The sequence below is a fragment of the Nelumbo lutea genome, chromosome 3 (assembly GCF_056320005.1).
Source record: "Nelumbo lutea isolate HS-2025 chromosome 3, American lotus-T2T, whole genome shotgun sequence".
Classification (NCBI taxonomy): domain Eukaryota; kingdom Viridiplantae; phylum Streptophyta; class Magnoliopsida; order Proteales; family Nelumbonaceae; genus Nelumbo; species Nelumbo lutea.
In genome coordinates, this window is record NC_142686.1 from 105,499,974 (window position 1) to 105,523,614 (window position 23,641).

Consider the following 23,641-nt stretch of genomic DNA (forward strand, 5'->3'; position numbering starts at 1 on the left):
TTGTACTTGCAATGTTTTGCTATTTTAGTTGAAATACATATTTTTAGTTATTTTTATCATTTTATGCATTTTTTATTTTTGGCTGAAAATATATTTGTGATTTTGTGCAATTTTTTTTATGTTTTTTATAGTTTTTCTTATATATTTTTATTTAATTATTTAATTATTTCGTAATTTTTTTTCTCCAATTTCTAATGTTTTACATTAAGAGGGTGTTTTTTTTTTTTTGGATTTTGAGAGAGGGGAAATTTGGCCAATGGGATTTTGGTTCTTCATTGACCAAGAATCTCGTGTTCTATTTTTAGATTTATGTGGGGACTAGGGAAAGTTTATTTTCGTGGGTGATACTATCATCTAGGTGGATAAATAACTTTTCTACCTAGTGGGAAATTGCCGACAGTTGAATAGAGACAAATACCCCTTTTAATAATGGATTTTTATGGGTAAAATGGTCATTGCCTTATATGAATGAGAAATAAACAAACATGGATAAATGCACTTAACCGGGTAAGTGTTTAATAGGAAAAACTTACTTAGGAAATTGCATTTACCTAGACAAATAAATTTATCGAAAAGTGAACGAGGCCTAAATGTACAACGCAGGCACATAATAGGCATTTTAGTCCTAAAAATATGTTTAATAAGGCTGAATCCTCATTCTGGGGTAGTTTGATCATAAAAATTATATTTAGCTCGACAATTTATGTGAATGAATACTAGCCGTTCTCCAACGGATGATGAGTTTTGGAAAATAAAATTTCATGGGGTTTTTGGACCTTTTGAAAAGTTAGGTGAGTTTCAGGATAAATGAGTTTAAGAGAATTATTTCATTATTTCTACCAAAACTATCCCCAATAAATATTTATAATACCATTAATGCCCTTCGAATCTAAAAGCCTAGGGTTTGGCCATCGACACAATCTCCTTCCATTGCTCTCTGTAACCAGCGGTGGCTTCTTCTCCTGGCGAACACTGAGGTAAGATTTCATTGATGGCGGACTGTTCCCCGTTCATTCACTGATTCCTATCATTCTCCTTCATCTTCTCACTGCGATTTCTAATATTCTCCTTCATACTCTTACTGAACCAGCGGCGGGAATCGAACCAGCGGCGGCGATCTATTACCGGCGGTGGAAATCGCAGTAGGTTGGTGTTTTAGATCAATCAGTATTTTCGTTTCTGGACTCCCAGATGTTTTGCTTGTGAATCAGAAAAAGTGACGAATAGTATGTTTTGACTCCCAGATTTTTGTTTTAGATCGATTGGTATTTTGTCGTGTGTTCACTGTTAATGTTCAGGATGATTTCTGTTCAGATTCATTGGGCATATGTGCCTTGTGCAGACATAATTATAATCAATGTTAAATGCAAAATCGAACAGTGTGAGAATGTTGAGGTCCAAAACGAATAACTTAATTAATGGCTTAGTTGAAAGCAAAGTATTCATGACAATCTTATAAATAGAGAAAATATCATGCAATACTACATTACTACAGTAGAAGTGTAGAACATATGAAGTTAAGCTAAAACATTTCAGTAAATCTCAAGGAAAATATTGTAGAGAAACCTAATTTTGGGTGAAAAACTCCAACATATTTAATTGTGAATAGGTTCAATGATTGACCAGTTTACAACAAAAAATCAATTTACAACTAAATCCATCCGTTTAAAATAACCAATTAAATTTTTAACAAAGCAACAATTAATGCATGGTTTCATTGGCTGATTGAGTGGAAGGAAGTGGCTATATAGGCGTGAAAAAGCTACTTTAATTTACAATTAATACTGTGTTTGGCAGGCTTTCAGAGAATTAGTTTTGGTGAATTTTATGATAACCATTTTTAGGTTTGGATTTATGAAAATTGTTACAATTAATTATTTTTTTTGAACTCGAAGCTCATTTTGTAAGATCTGAATCTTTGAAGCTGCTAAGATAAGTTAATTTTGAAAAAAAAAAGAAATATTTTTGGCTCAAAATTCATTCTTCAAATAACGAATTTTGGAGCAAAACTTCAACCAAATACAGGCTTATGTTGCTTGGGATTATTTCAATTACTACTATTTTTTTTTTTGTTTATGTGGATGACTGGTACAATAGAAAACGTCAACAACAATTTTGGATAGCCGGATAGGATCAAACTGAGAAGGATGGCTAGCTAGGGCCCCAGTGAGTTGGCTTGTTTGAATTGGGCTGAAACTTGTCAATCCAAATCAACTCACCAGTCACCCCCCTTCTATCCATCTTTTCCAAATCATGATGAATTCACTCTATTCTGGTAGGTTACTTGGGTTATTTGACCAATGCTCATGGTCATGGTATACATTTCTAGACCTGAATTTCTATGAAAATGTACGAAGGAAGAAAGAACGAAATAAATAAAATTGGGGCTTGTAACATTGGCTGTTTGTTTCAAGAATCAGCACCTTTGGTCATTCACTACTAAGCAGCTCAAGTTGAGGGGATACATTATGGACCCAGGTAGAGATGGCAATAGCCAAGACCACCATCAACCCATTGGAGCAACCTTGGCATGTCTGTTAGTGATTAGATTATATTCAACCCAAGTGAAATGAATTCCCAATTGAAATCATAATAGACTAGATCTGCACCACTCTGCAAGTTCCCAATTACTTCCCATTTGCTAATGAATATATATTGTGGAACCAGATCTTAAATTTAATGAGATTGGGCAGATCCAAACTTTGACCAATTATAAGAATATCTAAGATTCTAAGTATGATGTAATGATGAAAACATGCAAACATTAAGAAAATACATACAGAAGCTTTTTTTTTTTTTGATAAATGATAGCATTTTATTAATATAGAGGGATTACATCAATACTTAGAATACAAACTATCCCATTAGGGACGCGAGGTGTGACCCCATTCTACAATGACCCAAATTACAACTGAGCAAAGAACAGTTCAGACTTAAACACCCCCTTCTTCGCAAAATGATCAGCCATTCCATTTGCAGACTGCCTTTCCCATTTCACAAAAACTGTCATGTCTCAAACTAGCCATTTGAACTTTTTAATAGATTTGTTGTACTTCCAACTCACTGTTTCTGGTTCCTTCAGCCACCCTATTATCAATTTAGAGTCACCTTCAATGAGTATTATCAAAATTTAGCTGTCTCGCAATCTTTACCCCTTGCAATACTGCTTGGAACTCTGCAAAAACTAAGTCCCCTATTCCAACCGGGCCTGAGAATACAGCAACAATGAGTCGTTCATTATTCCTAAAGACCCAACCTACACCAGTTGGACCTGGGTCCCTAGGCTGCTGCCGTCAAAGTTCAACTTAATAAAGCCTTCATCAGGGGGTTCCCAAGCTACCACTGTCCTGTTCCTTGCTGTAGAATTTCTAGCTACAGCTCCCCAGTTTCTCCCCAGGTCATCAACAGAGAAATCTGAGAACAAGTTTGAGGCTTTAACCCAATGTATAGCTCTATTAAAAATACACTCCCAAACTGCCTCCATACTCCTTTCTCTGTTATTGAAGACTCTACCATTTCACTCCTCCCACACCGTCCATATAACAGCAGCCCTAAGGCATCTCCACATGACTTTACCTCTTTTTTTTGGCCAACTGAAGGTCGTGGAATCAAAGAGATTTCCAATCTGCAGAGGCACAATCCACCTATGGCCAAAAAGATCAAAAACCTTTTCCCAGAGGCCTACAACAAAAGGACAAGAAATTAGGAGGTGGTAACGACTTTCACCACAAGCTTTGAAAAGGATACACCAGTTTGGAGAAAGGCACAAGGTAGGTCTTCTTTTTTGTAAGGTGTCTAATGTGTTTATTTTTCCAAGAAAAACCTCCCAACAGAAAGCCTCAACCTTGGGAGGAACAGGTTTGGACCAGAATTCTTTAAACGGACAAGGGGAGTGAATTGGGGCTGAACACAAGCAAGAGAAAAAAGAAGCACAGGAAAACAAACCCCTAGGGTGTGTGGAGTCCAAATACGACCATCAGGTTTTGAAAGATCCAGAAAAGCAGGATCAAGGATTTGCAAGAGCGAAGTTGCCTGTTCAAGCTCATTGTCTCTCAAGTTTCTTCTTAGTCCCAGGTCCCAGCTTACCTCGGACAACTGAGAATAGGACACAAAATGATGTACAAGTTCTTTTTTAAGCTAAAAGGGAATAAAGAGAAGGATAGAGGTTTTTAAGTGTTGAGTCACCAATCCAAAGATCCTCCCAAAATTAAACATTTTCTCCAAAGCAAACATCATACCTGATAAGGCTAAGGAACTGAGGGAGCACTCCGCAAATGGATTTCCATGAAGAAGCCAAAGTAGCCCTCGAAGAAACCCCAACATCCCAACCATTGCCTGCACCACCGTGAATATTGCCTATCACTTCTTGCCACAACTGTCCCCTCTTCAACGGCCATCTCCATAACTACTTACCTAGCATGGAAGTATTTTTCTTATCTAGATTTCCTAACCCTAGACCTCCTTGTTCTTTACTATGACACACTACCTCCCACCTGACCAAGTGATCCTTCCTACCTTCCCCAGGCTCCCAAAGGAAATCCCTCATCAGCTTTTCTAATTTTTGCACTTCTCTTCTAGGCATCCTAAAAATTGATAAGTAGTAGATTGGCAAATTCACTAGAGTGGACTTTATCAAAGTAATTCTGCATTCTGCCTCCCAATGAAATATAATTTCTCTTCCAAGCTGCCAGTCTCTTGGTACACCTCTCCACAACTAGGTTCCAAAACCTAGATTCTCTTGGATTATCCCCTACCACACAACTCTTCTCAAAATTGATCTTTAGCTTGGAGATATGTTCAAACAACTTAATCACCTCCTTCAAGTGCCTTGCTTTTCTAGGATCTCCACCCTCACAGAAAATGATTGTATCATCCGCAAATTGTAAGTGAGTCACTACCGTATCACTCTTACCCACTCTCTAACCTCTAAAAACACCCTTGTCTGCCCTTTGGAGAATTTTGCTAACGACATCCGTTATGAGGGTAAAAAGAAAAGGGGAAAGGGGGTCCCTTTGTAGGTGGAAAAAACTCCCTTACCACACCATTCACTAGCACCGAATAATGACAAGTTTTCATGCACCCTACAATCCTACTGCACTATCTTTCCTCATAACCATAACACTTCAAGACTTCCAAAGGAATACCTAGTCCACCATATCATAAGCCTTCTCTAGATCTAACTTACACACAAAGCCTCCTTTCCCCCTTCTCTTAAAATCCTCCACACCATTCATTTGCTATCAGTATTTGGCTTGTAATTTGTCGCCATGAATGAAAGTTCCTTGAGATTGAGAGATCATATTTGGGAGGGTCACTTTTAATCTCAGTGAGAGGACTTTATCCAGGATTTTATACATACTAGTCACCAAGCTTATGGGTTAGAAGTCTTTCGGCCGTAGGGCATCTGCCTTCTTGGGTATCAAAGCCAGAAAAGTCGAATTAATTCCAGGGCTAATAAAATGTTCCTCTGCAAACTCCTCAAACACTACCAACAAATCATATTTGATACCTCCCAACAATCCTGATAAAAAGCCATTGTGAACCTGTCCGGCCCTGGTGCTTTTGATCTATCCATCAAGAAAATGGCCCTCCTAATTTCTTCTAGTTCAAAGTCTCTTTCCAATTGATTTGCCACTCCTGGATCCAGCCTAGGCCAATCCAACCCTTCAACCATGACTCCTCCCTCACCCACCTTTTTATAGACTTCCTTAAAGTGATCAACAAAACATGTTGCAATTTCCTCTTGGTCCCTTGAGATTTCACTATTCACTTCCAATTTATCTATACAATTTTTCCTTCTCCTACTATTAGCTATTGCATGAAAGAATTTTGTATTACTATCCCCCTCCTTGATCCACTTATGTCTTGACTTTTGCTTCCAACAAATCTCTTCTCTTAGCAAAATCTCCTATAGCTCCTTTCTTGATGTCCACCTTACTCTTCTATCCTCATCTGTCATGAACCCCTGACTTTCCTTCATGTCCAATTGTTGTATTTTATTAGTCACTCATCTTTTTTTCCTCAGTTCTTCCAAAATGTTCTCTATTCCATTCCTTTAATTTGCCTTTTATATGTTGTTTTTTCTTATGAAACCTCACTCCCTTCCACTCAACATCCCTCACCTCCTCATTCCACCATTCTTCCACTCTATTAAGAAAATCCGGATGGGCGAGCCACATATTTTCAAACCTAAAGGGAGTGGGACCATTCAAAAACTCCTCCAAACCAATTTTAATTGGGCAATGATCTTAGGTAACTCTAGGCATGGCCCTAGCCATCAAACTTCCCCAATGGTATTCCCACGTAGAATTGAAAACAAACCTATCCAATTTTGAACAAATAGAGGAAGCTTGTAAATTGGACCAAGTGAAGATGGTCTGTTGGAAAGGAATCTCTTTTAACTCACAAGCCTCGATAAACTCATTAAACCTCCTCATACTTGTGAACACCACTTGATTGGGATGGTTTGTCTCACCCGTGAATCTTATCACATTAAAATCCCCTCCTAGACACCAAGGTCCGTCCCACAATTCTTTAATATCATAAAGCTCCTCCCAGAAATGACTTCTTTCTCTATACCTCTTAGGCCTGTTGACGTTTGAAAGCACCCAAGTAAAGTCATCCCCCAAGTTCTTAAATTTAATAGATATTGAGTACTGGTCAACCAATTCCTCTAGTGGATTTAGAATCTCATTCCTCCACATTGTTATTAATCCCCCTGAGCCTCCCCATGATGGCACTGCCACCCAACGGAATCATATTTAGTGAAATGGTAATCACTCAACAGAACAATGTAAAAGTCAAACATCAAATATTAATTAATAACATTGAGTCTGAATTATGCTAAAATTAACAAGGCATTTGATACTAACTTGTAATTGTGAAATTAGAAATTAGGTGTAAGCTTAGCAGTGATAGAAATGGAATGGAATGTGTTGTGTGTTATGATAGAAATGGAATGATTGAGACAGGGATCTGGGTGTAGTGTTAATTGGACTAGGAGGTCAGCAAATGCTTTAGCTGACTTACTAGCAAAGCAAGGGGTGAATAGAGAGTCTTTGTTTTGGGCTGTGCTGTAACTTGGTTTTTGTTCAGGGGTCACCTTTTCCTTCTGTAAGTGACAGTTTGTAATTCTGTTTTTCTAATTAATGAAAGTTACTGTTTCCTATAAAAAAAGCTATTGCTTGTGTACAACATGTGCATCTAATCCTTGGGAAATGATGAATACACAGCATCATGCTAGTTGTTATAACACTAGTAGAAATTTAAATCATTAAATCCACCAAAATAGACAACCAAACATAGATCAGTAGCTCCACTTTTACAATCTAGATAAGCTTTGTGAACCTCTTGCCATTAAAGATCCAAAGTTCTTTTCCTTTCAGAGGCTTCAAAACATATTGAAGGGTTCCAGGTTCTTGCAGCCCTTTGGCCATATTGTTTTTAAGTTTCTTACTTTCAGTGATTTTTTACCAATAACAAAATATATCTATGGATGAGAAGTAAAGACTACCAAGGTAATGAAGTAAGGAAAGCAAAAGAAAATGGCGAAAAATACAGGCAGAGAAACCCAAAAGGAGCAGGAATACCAAACGATACTTTTTAGTAATGGACTATCTGGAACAAACACCACATAAAAAGGCAAAAACTACCGCTTCAATCAACCTTCATCAGGAAATGAGTCCAACTGACCTAGAATATGTCATTAACTTTTGAAAATTCAATATATTCTTCATTAGAGTTTTCAATTGCACTTATCTTTTATTCCATTTACATGTTGCATCAAAAGCCCCTATTTGTTTGCACTAGTCATGGATGAATTGATTGAACATTTCCAGGAGGAGGTCCCGTGCTGTATGTTGTTTGTTCATGATATACTATTAATTGATGAAATTAGAGAGGGACTAAATGGAACATTGAGCTTATGGACAAATGCCTTAGAAACAATAGGTTTTAAATAAGTAGGACTAAAACAGAATATATGCAATGCAAATATTTTGTTACCCTAGTTCAATAATTCATAACAAGGGAAATCAGAGCACACTTAACCTTGGAGGTGGTGTGAGAGACATGGATGGCAAACTGTTAGCCTTGTTTTCTAGCCCAGTAGGGATTGGGGACTCTCTCAAGGCAGAATTGGTTGCTGCCTTACAAGGAGCACAAATTGCTAATGAACTGAACACAACCAATTTGGTGATTGAAGGGGACTCAAAACTGGTGGTGGGTTGGTTAAATGATTCAGATTCTGTAATATGGTGTTACAAAGATGAGATAAAAAAGTTTTTATGGATCACCAAGGATATGAATTTGAGGATAGAATGGGTGAGGAGATCGGCTAATGGGTTTGCTGATTCTCTAGCCAAACAAGGGGTGGATAGACAATCTTTGTTTTGGGCTCACGTGTAATATTCTTGTAATATTTTATATTCTGTTTTTGTTTATAGAGAGGTAGCATCTTGTGCCTTTCTAATGGATGCTTATACCTTCAGAATTAATAAAACCTATTCTCATTTATAAAAAAAAGGATCTAATCAATAATTTGTTTTCTTGGTATAAATGCTCCTTGGTTTGGGGAATCGGGGATGGTAGCACCTTTTTGATTCTCTCTGGTAAAACATTTGAGATTACCTTATACATACTACCAATTAGGCTTATGGGCCTAAAATCCTTTGGCTGACTTGCATTTGCCATTTTAGGAATCAAAGCTATAAATGTAGCATTGGTTCCTAAATTGATCTTACCTCTCTCAAAGAACTCAGCGAAAACCTCCAATAAGTCACCGCCTATAATGTCCCAACAGCCTTGGTAGAAGGCCATTGTGAAACCATTTGTGCTTGGGGCTTTAGATCTTTCCATTATGAAAACAACATTTTTTCTTGGATCGCAAAATTCTTTTCTAGTGCAGCCATTAGATCTCTGTTACCCGGTTGCCCATCAAAGTTAGGGAGTTCTCTCTCTTTTTGGGCCGTCATAAATGGATTTGAAGTGTTCCACAAAGGCTCTTGCTATTTCCTCCTCTCTTGTAATCACTTCTCCATTGTCCATTCCAATCCAGTCTTTCCATAGTATATTCTTTTTCTTTCTTCCATTAGCCAGGGTATGAAAATATTTTGTACTCCCATCTCCCTCCATCCATTTATATATAGCTTTTTGTCTCCAACTTACCTCCTTTTTCCTAATGATTTCCTCCAATTCCTATTTCAACTTTTAACGATCTTCCCTCTCTTGTACTGTGAACCTTCTCTCTACCTCACAGCTCACCTACATCAATTTCTTGAGTCCTGTTGGCAATCCTATCATTTCTTTCTTCCACTCTCCCAAATTCCTCATTCTAGGCTTTGTTTTAGCTTTCAGAGCCTGTAGTCTTTTTATAAAGCATATATCCTTTCCACCTGAAGTCCATTTGGTCTTCTTCCCACCATAGTTGTACCTTTTTTATAAATCAGGATGAAGCAACCACTTGTTCCCAAACCGGAAAGGACAAGGTTCCCCTCCTAAGTTTTCTTGGGATAACCTAACTGGACAATGATTGATTTGAGGTAGGTCTAGGGAGAGCCCTTACTACCAATCCTCTCCAAGTAGATCCCCAATCTGAAGAGAATAATAATCTATCTACCTTACAGCACAAGGATTCTTCTTGGAAATTGGACCATGTGTAGTTTGCCTACAATATGGGTAGCTCTCTCAACTCAAAAGAGTCCACAAAAAGGTTGAAATTTCTCATGCTAGAGATAATCCTATGGTTTGGAATGGTGGTTTCATTTAGATACTAATGACATTAAAATCACCCCCAAGCACCACAGGCCATCCCAAAGGCCCCTGATGGCTGCTAACTCCTCCCAAAACTCACCCCTTTCCTTATACGAATCAGGTCCATAAACATTGGTTAAGGCCCACTCAAATCCATCCACTTTCCTTAACTTAATTGTAACTGTAAAGTTTCCAATCAGTTCTTTAGTACACTCCAGCTCCTCATTCTTCCAAATTGTAATGATACCTTCTGATGCTCTCCAAGATTGTGCAAATGCCCAACTTAATCCTCTAGTTGACCATATACTCCTTATCCATTTTCTGTCCACATTTTGCAATTTTGATTCTTGGATTAACACAATGGTTGGCTTTCCTTTCCTAAGGACTTCCCTAATTACACTCCTTTTTCTTGAGCTCCCTAGACCCCTTACATTCCAGCTGAGTATCTCTCCACTTTGCTCAGTTTCTTTTTTCTTCTTCTAGATGCCTCTCCCTCCACCTTGTTTGGAGTTTTTGGCTGAGCTACTTCTTGTTCTTTTTTTTTAATTCTTTTTTCTAGTTTTTCTTTTTGCCTTTTTTAGCTCCAGCATCACTTTTACTAATCTCCTTTCCCTTTTCCAAATTAGTTCCTTCTTTCGATCCTATCCTGGAATGTAATTCCACCTCTACCAACTGCTGAAAAAGAATCACTATTATCTCCCATATTCTCTCCCCTTCCTCCCTAGAAGCCTCTACATCCTCAAGATCCCCTCAAGAACCCCTACATAAGCAATAGCTTTCATAGTTTATAATATTTGTATAAGGGGATCAGCCCCCCCCCCCCCCCCCCCCCAAATAGTAATAGAAATAAATTATTTATTTTTGATCAATAACAGAAAGATTTCATTAGTTTGAATAATGCATGATTGCAATCCAGGCAATTATTAATTGTATTGAACAATTGATTACTCTAGAAATTAAAAAAGAAGAGAAATAAATAAGTATCACTACCTCTTTTATCTATCATTTTTCATGGCATTTTTTGTGTAAGTTTCTTAATTGTTGATTTTTCTCTTCCCACTTTGGTTTGGCGTACCATCCAGCATGTTATAGCAACTGACTTTAGTGTTAGGCTTGACTTTATAGTTTTGAGGTTTTCAGATAATACTGTAAAATGTTATAGAAAGTGATTTATCTCTCTCTTCTTGTTTATGTAGTTACTTCCTTTCATTTATTATATTATTTTGCTGTTATCTATTTTTGCATTTATTTCTTCTGTCAATTCTGCACAATGGTATAGGAAATGATTTATGCCCCTTTTAATTTTTTCGCACCTACTTTAATTTTAAGTTTTTAGCTATGTCTGTGTGTTATTCTTTTAGAAATGGCTCCAAAAAACCCTCATAGTAGGGCTTATTTTTCTCTTCATATGCAACTTATCTGTTAAATGAACCACATTACCCAATCAAACCCTATAGAAGATGGATAGGTCTACCATAAAAAAACTCTTCATTTTACCATGTTTCTGGGCCAAGGGTTACCCATTCTGTTTATCGGATGGTTCAATAATTTACCAGATAAACCTGCACAGTGTGATTTCTGTTGTTTGGAAAATATAGAACCACAAAGCTCTTAGTCCATTCCTGTTTCAAGAGTTTAGCCAAATTTGATGAGCAGCTATGATATTTATAGTTGGTATCTTACTCATTCCAGGGATTTTTGCGATGCACCGTGTGGGCAGTGCTGGGAACACATCCAATTCAACTCGTCCTCGCAAGGAGAAGAGGTTAACATATGTGATCAGTGATGCTGATGATACTAAGGTGTAGTCAAATTTTCTATTTGCTAATTGCTGTTATATCTTGGATCTCTTTTTGGAGCCTTAGAAATTGTAGGGAGTTCCTTCACTGTTTTTTTTGGTGGTCAAGAAAGGAGGATGTTTTTTGAAATTTGTCTACCTTTATGCATTAAGGATCATTACTGAGTGTTGGTCCCCATTATCTGCAATCATGGGAGTGGTGGACTGGATATGGACATAAACTAGGGAATTTTCTACACAAAATGGTTACTGTCAGACTTGAACTCATTCTCATGCATATCTGCCTGAGATTTTACCTTGCACCAATCAATGGCCCCTATCTACCATAATAAGTATATACTTGATCGTTCTCTGTTATTCAGTTGGACATGATTCTTCTATCATTTTCTCTATAACCATATGGTGTTAATTGCCCTCTGTTGGGAAGACGTTTTTCTTACTTCCGCACATAATGAATTTCTTCCCCAGACTTAAAAATAGAGACAGCATGCTATTGCAATTATGTTTCTATGGTATACTCTGCAGTAGACATAAGCATGTTTTCTTGCTAAATGTGTTGCCGTTCTTTGGAATGTGTCTATTTGCAGCACTGTGCAGGCATAAATTGCTTGGCTATATTGAAGTCATCAGTACCTGATGGCTGTGACTATCTATATACTGGAAGCCGAGATGGGACTTTGAAGAGGTGGGCACTGGCTGAAGATGCTGCAACCTGCTCTGCCACATTTGAGTCTCATGTTGATTGGGTACTTCTCTTTCCCAGCCTTCATTTTCTCCATTGTTCTGTACATATTCTCCTGAAATATTGCAAGCTTCCATCCTGCCTGGATGGCTATTTTGAAATTTAAAGATTCAATTATTTTAGAGTTTGTTTGAAGAGCTTTCTTTTTCTTTAATTTGAATATGAAATGGATCTTAGCTATTAAAAAAAGGGAAATGGATCTTTTATTTTGGAGTCGGAGGCTTTCAGCCAGGGACTCCAGTGGATCTTCTCTACTTGGCCAAAGTTCAGAGGCAGTAAAAAGGCCAGATTGATATGGAGTTGCATCCCATTGGTAGTATGTTGGGGGTCTTTGGAAGGAGAGGAACGAAAGACTGTTTGAGGACAAGGTTTGCAACATAGAGAGAGTGGTGACATATTGCACAATTCTGTTTCTGGATGTATCTATGAGCAGTGTTTTAAAAAGTGTGGGAGGCATACGCCTGGAGGAGGCGCCCCCAAAATGCCTTGAGGCATATTCCAAAAGTGTTGATGCCTCTGAGGCGTACGTCACATATGCCTTGTGTTTATAGTATTTTATTATAAATATTATAATAAACAAGTTTGATGGGTTTTTCTCCTTTGTATCACGTTAATATGTAACGGAAAACATGATGAAACAGTTGACACTTTTATTTATAACTAGTAAATGTTGACGTGCGTTGCACATGGTAATTTCAAATACTACTACTGATAATAATAATAATTTTAATGATTCATAAAAAATAATAATAATTTTAATGTTTTTGTCAAAATCTATTACCTATGTAACAAATACAAGTAATTGAAGCATGGTGTAATAATGGATTCGTTGCATTTAATCTAATGACCAATCTTTATATCTTTCTTTTTGTAGTTCATGTAACTGTTTGTAACTTGCAACTAAACCAAACAATTCAATTGATAACCCATTTCACAGGCAAATTTATAAGTGTATTTTAACCTAGACCATTGATTTGGTCAATAACCAGATGACTTTATTGGTTGAACTACTAATCTATTTGGTCAGGTCAATGAGGCATGAACAAGATATTAATTTATTGTTTCTTTTTTCGTATTTTAGCCATTTCCGTCATTAATAACAACAATTTTACTTTCCATGCATATTTTTGTTAAATATGATGGATATTTGTTAAAGAAAAGAGGGAAGATTATGTGGAAAACTACAAAGGCAGCTATTTGTTGCGTAATATGGGAAGAAAGGAATAACGAAATATTTTTGGATAAGAGTAGAACAAGGAAGGAGGTAATCGACACATTTAAAGTTAAAGGAGCTCATTGGATAAGATCCTTACATATGTTTCAAGAGTTTTCAGTTACAGACATTATAAGATCTTGGACAGAAATAGCGCAATGCCACAATCTTCAAGAGTAAAAGAGAGAGTAATGATGGAATGGAAACCTCCAAATGGTAACAGGATTAAACTGAGTTTTGATAGAAGCTCCTTTGGAAATCCGGGAATTCAGGTATTGGGGGAGTAATCAGAAATTCTGAAAGGAGAATAGTAGCATTGTTCTCTGGACCTATCGGCATGGGCAACTTTCTGAAAGCTGAGTTAATGGCATTGTTACAAGGATTGAAGATAGCTAAGTAACTAGGAATGAGGCATGTTGAGGTTGAAGGGGATTCCAAGGTGATCATCTCTTGGGCTAAAAACAATAGAACTACTCCGTGGACTTTCAAACAAGTGATAAGGGAAGTGGAAAAGATCGCAAGGGAGGTAGAGGCTGAATTTAAATGGGTTAGGAGTGCAGATGGGCTAGCTGATTATCTTGCTAAACAAGGGGCCCTGCGGCACCAACTGTTTTGGGCTGCAATGTAAAGAGGGACAGAAATATGTAATAGTGTGGGAGCTCTAACCCAATACACAAAGTTGTAACACTTTTTAACTCTAATTTCAAATAAAATTCTTCTTTGCTGATAAAAAAATGTTGAAGGCATGCTTAAATTTTCTATAAGTTTTACAGCATTTTCTATATTTTTTATTTTTATTATTTAATTTATAATATCACAATAAGTTGACTTGCTAAATTAGGAGGCAAATGTGGTTCTAGTTGATTTTTAAAACATTAGTTTTTTATCAATATTTTGGCATCTTCATTCCCTCTATTATTATTATCAATGTTTTTTCCTAGCATTTCTATTATTTTGTCAGATTGAGATTTGTTAAAATGATTGAATTAGTGGACTTTCTACATCTAGTTTATTTATTTATTTATTTTTGGACCTTTATGTTAAGTTTCAAGTTTTTGATGCAAAAATTTCATATTTGCACAATTTCTACTCAAAACCATTTCAAACACAATTGTTAATGCTAAACATCCAATATGTCTTTCCTTCACACAGTTTTATTGTTTATAATTTCCTTTCAAAATTTTAGAAGTAAAAATCATAAACTATCAAAAGGAAGAAGGGAAATTCAAGTGTGGACTTAAATGTATGGTGGGACTCTCTCATAGGTTAGAATCTACTTTCATCCCAAGAAGGATGTTAGTGGGTTGGGTGGTGAACCTGCATAGACCCAAGCGGCCAAGACTACATTTGTAAAGTTAAGCACATCTCAACATTGGTACAATTAGTTAAAATGCTGCCGGTTCATAAATGCAAATAAGCAATGAATTGGGTCATTGTAATGTATCCTATATAAAAAGAAAATTGATCATGTGAACCATTAACTAAATATGCTACAAAACTACAAGTATGTCATTTCCCAATTAATTTGGCACGACTGTTTTTATCCTTTTGGCTCTTTGGGGAGGTAGAAGACCAATCAAACCATAATTAAAATGTTATCAATAGACATTATGGACATTGATCAATACTTTAGCACTACCCATTTAATAAAAAAATTATTAGTTCAACACAAGAGCCAATTGAGAACACATGGGCCTGATGATAATTCAAGAGAATAATACATGAAATAAAAATATGCAACGACCAAACACAAAAGAGGAGTGAACAATTAAATATACTTTGGGAACTTTTGGTTACCATTAAATACGTGTTGCGCAATTACAGTCATTAATTTCAGTCTTTAAATAGGTTTTAACGGTTGTGGAATACCTGTTTTATCCTTATTTAGACCATAGATAATGTCAAATAAATGGATAATTTTTGTCCAACCAAAATTCAGATATTCTATGAGAACATTCGTACATTTTATAGTAGTATAGATATTCAATATGAAAAATCGACCTAAAATTTGGGTCAGAACCCACTTGCTTCACTTGCTTGTCTCCACTTTGACAAGACCCCCCTTTCAGCTAGTGTTATGTATCTTCATTCTTCTTAATATAGTACATCTTTCATTAAAAAAAGATGAGATCCTCCTTCTTCTTTTTCCTCCTCATCCCCCTCCTCTTAAGGAGGGTTATGCCTCCTTGTGTTCGGGAGGCTTATGCCTCTTACATTCTGAACTATTCCTCATGCCTTCGGGTAGTGGAATGCCTTGTGTCACGTCTCTTAAGTTTTTTTTAATGAAATTCCTTTTCTTTTACTATAAAAAAGGGATTGCTTACCACAATTCCATCATCCATGTAAGAGTAAGATAAGGGATTGCTTATCTTATTGTCAAAAATTGGAAAATGTCTTTTTGGACTCTAACTCTCCAAATGGAAGAATTTGGTTCCCCTTGCTTGATGGCCTTTTATCTTGTGCTTCCCTTTTTAACCTTCTTGTCATGTCAAACCCTTGGGAGAAAATTTCCGAGTAAAAGAAACATGGTACATACCTATCCCTCCTGAAGTACAAGCTTTGTGTTGGGAAGTGCTTCTTGGGAGGATCAACACCTATGACTTGCTACAGAAAAGAAGGCCAAATAAGTGCCTCTCTCCTCATGTGTGCATCCTTTGCAAAGAGAGTGGTGAGACCCTTCCTCTTCTACTTTTAGCCTTCCCCTTTGTTCTTGTGTTTGCAAAGTATCTTCCGAACCCGTTTATTCCCTTGTCTTTAAACTGGGACTTTGGTTTTTGTAGGGGATTAAGGGATGGTGAGTTGACTTTTGTCATTGAGCTGCTTCATTTACTTGAGTCAGTTTGTTTGGACCCCACAACTTCTGATCAAAGAGTTTTGGACTCTTCTTCCAAAACGTACCTTTACTTGTGCTTTTTTTCTAAATTCCTTCAGTTCCAACCCTAGTCCTTGGGTGTTCCCTGTTTAAAGAAGTTTGGGTGAGACTTATTCTTCCAAAAATTGCTGTGTTCTGCTGGGAAGTTTACTATGGAAAATCAATGCTTTGGAAAACTTGTAGAAAAAGAGACCTCTTCTTTGTCTTTCCCCGAACTGGTGTTCCTTGTGTAAGCTCCAGAATGAGGACTGTTTCCATTTGCTGATTTCTTGTTCCTTTGCTACAGCCTTATGGAGTTGGAGCCTTAGTTTATTTGGAGGTTGGTGGTCTCTGCCATTTGATGTGAGTTTGTTATTTAACTCATCTACTGTTGTGTGGCACACAAGAAGAGGTAAGTTCATGTGGAAATGTATTAGGGCAGCTACCTTATAGACTATCTGGGAGGAAAGGAATGCAAGAGTCTTCTTAGAGAAGGAAAGTGTCAACACTCTTGGCTGAATAGAGAAAAGAACAAGAATAATCTTAGAGGTGTCAAGAATGAATGATCCCCACCTCAAAGAGTCTTTTATATATTAAAAGATATGTACAATTACAAGAATGCCCATACAGGGCTGAAAGAGAAAAGAAGAATAAGATGTAAAAGTAATATACAACAGGGACTATACTAATAAGGTACATCAAGTTATAGAGTCTCCACACTCCCCCTCAAATTGATGCCTCGACATAAGCATCAGTTTGTCTATAAGAAAGAGATATCAAACTATAGTCGTAGCTTTGGTGAAGATATCAACAATCTACATATCCAAGGCTACATGAGGAAGCGATATAGACCCAATAGTGAAGAGATCTCGGATAAAGTGGCAGTCCACCTCGATGTGTTTGGTCATCTCATGGAAGACAGGGTTAGATGCAATCTTGATAGCACTCGTATTGTCTGCATAGAGAGGAATAGGAGTAGGAACCTGAATGCCAAGATCCATAAAGAGAGATTGTAACCAAACAATCTCATTGCAAACCGAAGACATGGCCCTATACTCTGCTTCAGTGGAAGACTTGGAGACTGTTTGTTGTTTCTTACACTTCCAAGAGATGAGTGAATCACCCATAAAAACACACCACCTAGAAGTGGACCTACGAGTGTCTGGACAACGAACCCAATCCGCATCAGCATATGCTCTCAACTGAATAGGAGAGGAGGAGGAGAAGAACAGTCCCTGGGAAGTTGTGCTTCTAACATATCGAATGATGCGATGAACAACAGTCATATGTGGCTGATGAGGAGCAGAAACAAATTGACTAACGACCTGGACAACATGAAAACTATCAGGTCAAGTCATAGTGAGATAAATGAGTGACCCCACAAGCTGGCGATATAAGGCAGCACCAGGAAGTAATGGACCTTCAGATTTAGATAGCTTAAGATTTAGCTCCATAGGTGTATCAACATGCTTTTCATCATTAAGACCAGTAAGTTTAACAAGGTCAGAGGCGTACTTCTGCTGACAAACAAAATACCTTCGATCACTGCGATGTACTTCCAGTCCTAGGAAATATGTGAGAGGGCCCAAGTCCTTCATGTGAAAGGAATTATGAAGTAATAGTTTCAATTCACGAATGTCTTCAGCATCATTCCCAGTCAACAAAATGTCATCAACATATAGTAGTAGAATGGTAATACTCTAAGGTCGTCGCTTAACAAATAAAGAGTGATCAGAAGAACTCTGGTTGTATCCAACAACAACTACAACATCGCGAAAGCATTCAAACCATGCTCGGGGAGCTTATTTTAGACCATATAGAGATTTTTTGAGGTGACATACTAAAGAAGGATTGCTGCAGTATCCAGGAGGAGGCTTCATGTAGATCGTCTACTTCAATTGACCACGAAGAAAGGCATTTTTCACATCAAGCTGGCATATGGTTCAAGACTGAGCAGTAGACTCTGCTAAAAGAACACGAACTGTGGTGATCTTCGCAACAGGAGCAAAGGTTTCTTCATAGTCAATACCATACTCCTGACTATATCCTTGGGCAACTAAACATGCCTTGTATCGATCAAGAGATACATCATACTTCAGTTTAATGTTGTAAACCCAACAACTCCCAACAATGGATGCATCTGGAGGAGCAGGCACAAGACCCCAAGTGTCATTCTCATGTAAAGCATGGATATCTATGCATCCGTGGCTTCCTTCAAAGAGCTATGGTTTGAAGGAAAACCATAGCGGTCAGGAGGTCTAGATATACGAGTAGAATGACGAAGAGGAACAGAAGTATGAAGAGTGTCTGAAGTGGAGGTATCACTTACAGGAGCATTGGTAGGATGATGATCTGAACCAGGAGGAAGTCTAGGCGCAAGGGCGGGAGCACGTAACCGTTTGCAAGATAAGACGAGAAAGTCCTCAGCAAAAGGAGGTGGAGCATCCTGTGAATCAAAGTTTGGAAAAATAGAAACAAACAGTGCAAACAGTCTAGCAATCCCAACAAAAAATGAAATGTGCTCAAGTAAAACAACATTACGTGATATACGAATGCGACGAATAGAGGGATCATAACAAAGAAATCCTTTGTGGTCAGGACTATAACCCACAAAAGCACACATGACAGACTGTGCAGACAATTTAGAACGTTCACGAGAGGGAAGATGAACAAAGCACACACATCCAAAGACATGAAGCATGTATAAATCTGGTGAACGACCAAATAACTTCTGAAAGGGAGACATATTACCAAGAACTGAGGAAGGAATATAGTTGATAAAAAACACAACTATATTGGCTGCCTCTACCCAAAAGGAAGGTGGAGTATGGGACTCTTGCAATAATGTCCTTACAACACTAAGGATATGTCCATTCTTGCACTCGGCCACACCACTTTGCTGAGGAGTATCTGGACAACTTTGTTGCACTTGTATTCCATGATCCTTCAAATAGGATAAAAAATCTCCATCAGTGTATTCTCCTCCTGAATCCGAACGGAGAATACACACTTGTGAATTAAACTGAAGCCGCACCATAGCATGAAACAACTTAAATTTTGGGAACACCTCAGATTTGTGGCGAAGAAAGTATATCCATGTGTACCTGGTACAATCATCAATGAACGGCACAAAATATTTGTGTCCAAGCCGGAAAGAGATAGAAACAGTCTAGACATCACTATGTATAAGCTCGAAGGGAGAGGTTGCATGCTCAGATGTGTGAGGAAATGGTAAGGTATGACTCTTACTTAAGCAACAAGAAACACAAGATGTATCAAAGGTGTGCAAGGAAGGAACTTTATTCTTAATAAGGCTTGAATCAAACAAAACATTATTTCTATGATTCAGAAAGGAACTAGAAGTGGAGGAACTGAAATAAATTGATGATGTTGCTGTTTGAGGCTTCTCGAACTCCAATGCAAATAGACGGCCCAACCTGCACCCCTTCTCTTTCACCTTCCTAGTGTTCTGGTCTTGAATTAAACATCCATTTTGAGAGAAAATGAGAATGTTACCTTTGTCAATTAATTGGCCAACATAAATCAAGTTTGTAGTGAGATTAGGAACATGAAGGGTCTTGGTAAGTGGGAAAGATGCAGTGGGTGAAAGCTTAAGAGACAGATCACCACTACCAATGATGTTTAACTTTTCACCATTGGCAGTAACAATATGTTCATGATGGGTTTTAGTAAGGTTACTTGGTTGGTTAGGGTAGGCTCCTGTCATGTGGTTGGTAGCTCCAGAGTCAATGATCCAAATATGAGAAGAAGCACAATAACCGGAAAATTCACCAGGTAAGCCAATAGCAGAAAGAGTAGAAGGAATAGCGGATGTTACCAGTTGTCGAATGTTTTGGTCAACCATAGATGCTAGAGATTTACCTTTAACAAAAGAATCGCCACTGTCGGAGGCCATTTCAGCAAGAAAACAACAGTCCAGGCACAAGGATATCAGAGACAACTAAATTCAGCAATCAAGAACTCAAGATGATAGTCTAAAAAAGGCAAGTTTTTAAGACTGTCGAATCTAAGGCCTTTCAAATATGAATCCGAAGTCTGAATCAAATAAATGAGATGCAAGAAAACCCTAGGACAACACCAGATCTAGGGTTATAGGTTGATCGAGTCAGTCGATTGAGAGAAATCTGTGATTTACCAACACATGAGATGTCTTCTTCACGAACAAGGAGGTATCTTCTCCTGATTGAGGCAGTCCTTAAAAACTACAAAACAGAAACTGAGTGTAGGGTTAAGGAGAGCTTGAGAGAACCCTTCGATTTGGAGAGAAAACTTAAATTGCAGGCTAAAAAAAGGTTGCAATCCAAAAATGGAAATTGTATAGTGCTGCCGCCCCAAGAAGATGATCAGTATTCCTTCGAAAACTTCACCAGATCAGATGCTGTTTGTAAGTGAAATAGATTAGGTCTAAGCGAAACCAGATCTGAAGTCCAAAGCTGTTGCAGTCCAAAAAAGGAAACTGTGCAGTGTTGTCGCCCCAAGAAGAAGATCAGAACTCCTTCAAAAACTTTACCAAATCAGATGTTGTTTGTAGGTGGAATAGATCAAGTCTAGGCGACACCAGATCTGAAGTCCAAAGCTGTAGCAGTCCAAAAAAGGAAGCTGTACAGTGTTACCGCCCCAAGAAAAAGATCAGAACTCCTTCGAAAACTTCAACAAATCAGATGCTGTTTGTAGGGAGAATAGATCAGGTCTAGGCGACACCAGATCTGAAGTTTGGCCTCAAACCAATGTCTCCCAAGAGAGATCTAAGGAAATCTCTCATGCTGGTTAAGCAAAGAAGAAAAGAACAGAAATTGGTTGATCAAGACAGCCCTAATACGACAGGTTTACTACTTCTAGTAAGGTTCAAGAGAGCGAGAAAATAGATCAGAGAGCAACCTGCTCTAATACCATGTCAACACTCTTGGCCGAATAGAGAAAAAACAAGAATAATCTTAGAGGTGTCAAGAATGAATGACCCCCACCTCAAAGAGTCTCTTATATATTAAAAGATATGTACAATTACAAGAATACCCATACAGGGCTGAAAGAGAAAAGAAGAATAAGATGTAAAAGTAATATACAACAGGGACTATACTAATAAGGTACATCAAGTTATAGAGTCTCCACTGAAAGAAGCTTGGATGAAGTGAAGGACTGTATTAGGGCAGCTACTAAGAAGAATAGAAGTTTGTTAGAATGGAGTCTGCCTCCAGAAGGTTTCATCAAGTTAAATTTTGATGGGAGCAGCCAAGGCAACCCTGGGCCTTCGGGTATAGGGGGTGTTTTGAGGACTAAGGATGGCAACATTATTTCCTTATTCTCAGGATTCTACAAGGGCAGAAATACTAGCTGCTGTACAAGGGATTTAGATTGCCAACTAGCTTGGGGTGGAACATCTCCCAATTGAAGGGGATTCTCAGGTGGTAATAGGGTGGCCTCTAAACCCGGGTGCTGCCATTTGGGTCTACAATGACCTCTTCAAAAAATTAAAGTGGTTAACTAGTAATATGAGAGTTGAGGTTAAATGGGTAAGCAGGTCGGCTAATACTATGGCTGATTCTTTGGCCAAACAGGGGGTTTCTAGGGAAGGTCTTTTTTGTGCTATCTTGTAAATTGTTCTTGTAAATTGGAAAGCTGTACTTAATTAGCTTGGAGAGGTTGCATTTTGTGCCTCTCCTTGGGTACCTTGTACTATTTATCTTTGCTGCTTAATAAATTTCACTCAATTATAAAAAAAAGTCTATTCTCTCTTTGGTTGCAGATGGGAACCCCCATAGGATGTGGTAGGCTTATTCAACTTCAATTTCTTAAAGACAATAGAAGAGGAGAGGAAGATTTATGTGGAGGACAACAATAACAACGTTGGTTTGGATTGTATGGGAAGAAAGAAACCAAAGAATCTTTAATGAGAAGAGCAAACCAAAGGAGTAACTGATTGAAGCCATAACAGTAAGAATAACACATTGGGTAAAAACTTTGGACTTTTCTCAAAAAATGACATAATAAGATCCTGAACCGTAGTGGCACAAACAGTTAGATCTGCCAAAAGTGTAAGAATGGTATGGAAACCTCCCTCTATTGACAAGCTAAAGTTGAACTTTGATGGTAGCTGGTTGGGTAGTCTAGGAAGGGTAGGAATAGATGTTTTTAGAAACCACCAAGGAGTGGTGTTGGCCCTGTTTTTCAGGATCAATCGGTTTTGGAGATTTAGTCTAGGCTGAAACAGTGATTTAAAAGGCGTGCCTAGGCGCACAGGCAAGGAACATTTTAGGGTATATGCCTTGCCTAGGTCCTAGGCGCAACCCTTTCAAAAGGCACACGTCGATGCACCTAGGTGTGTACCTGATGCGCCTCACCTTTTGAAAATTTGACGCTTTTTTGCTTTTTTTGAACATAGCGGCTGGGCCGGGGGCTCCGCCCTAGACCTCCGTGCCACGCCCCTCAAGGCAAGCCCAAACAAGTCCATGTTAGGTGTTAAATTCTTAGTTTTCACACAAAAAATAATGAATTTATAATTTTAATTGCTTTTTAAGAAAACATTTTATGAGGATGAATGAATGAACAACATTAGCAAATAGGGGTGTGAAAGAATTTAACACCTAACATGGACTTGTTTGGGCTTGCCTCGAGGGGCGTGGCACAAAGGCGGCTCGTAAAATCAAGAATGTAATATGTTTTACATTACATTAGCTACTTGAAGTAATGCGATTGAGTGAAAAAAGAGATTAGAGGTTTTACATGCTTGAAAATGTTTTATATGTTTGATTTTATTTTTAAATTCTCATTTGAATATGCTTTACATCTTATGTTTATGTTTTTTAATTTTAGATAATAGGTTTTTTAAAACATTTATTTTAAAATTTAAGTTTATATTTTTATTAATATTATGTTTAGTATTTTTTGTTTTTTTTTTTAAATTTTTTTGGCATTTTTTGAATTTTCTGACATTTTTTATTTTTAGCTCTTTTTTTTTTGTATTTTTGCGCCTTGCTTAAAAAAGGCTCGCGCCTCACCTTGCGCCTTGTGCCTCAGGCGCAAATTGACTGCTGTGCCTTTTTTGCTCCTTGTGCTTTTAAAACACTGGGCTGAAATTATGGCTTTCTTAAATAGATTGAGGCTTTCAGTACAACTCAGAGTAAGGGAATCAGAAGTTGAAGGAGATTCACAATTAGTCATCTTTTGGTCCAAGGATTTCAGCTTGGTTCCTTGGAAACACAGACATGCTTTCAGGGAAATTGATACCCTAGCAAAGAGATTCAATTCTACTTTTGGCTGGATAAGGAT

At 37.7% G+C, this 23,641-nt stretch overlaps 1 protein-coding gene across 2 annotated transcripts in view; it reads left to right on the top strand.

The window, feature by feature from the left end:
- The first annotated feature begins 886 nt into the window (after nt 1-886).
- The window catches only part of LRS1 (Transducin/WD40 repeat-like superfamily protein), a 49,371-nt gene continuing 26,616 nt past the window's right edge, over nt 887-23,641 (top strand). Inside the window, exons 1-4 of one of the 2 annotated variants that reach the window (XM_088979828.1) lie at nt 887-977; nt 1,091-1,146; nt 11,443-11,552; nt 12,136-12,294. In XM_088979828.1, the coding sequence (XP_088835954.1) occupies nt 11,454-11,552; nt 12,136-12,294 (258 nt within the window). In that variant the 5' untranslated portion in view covers nt 887-977; nt 1,091-1,146; nt 11,443-11,453. The remainder of the gene's footprint in view (nt 978-1,090; nt 1,147-11,442; nt 11,553-12,135; nt 12,295-23,641) is intronic. The other variant, XM_088979829.1, reaches the window with a different exon arrangement.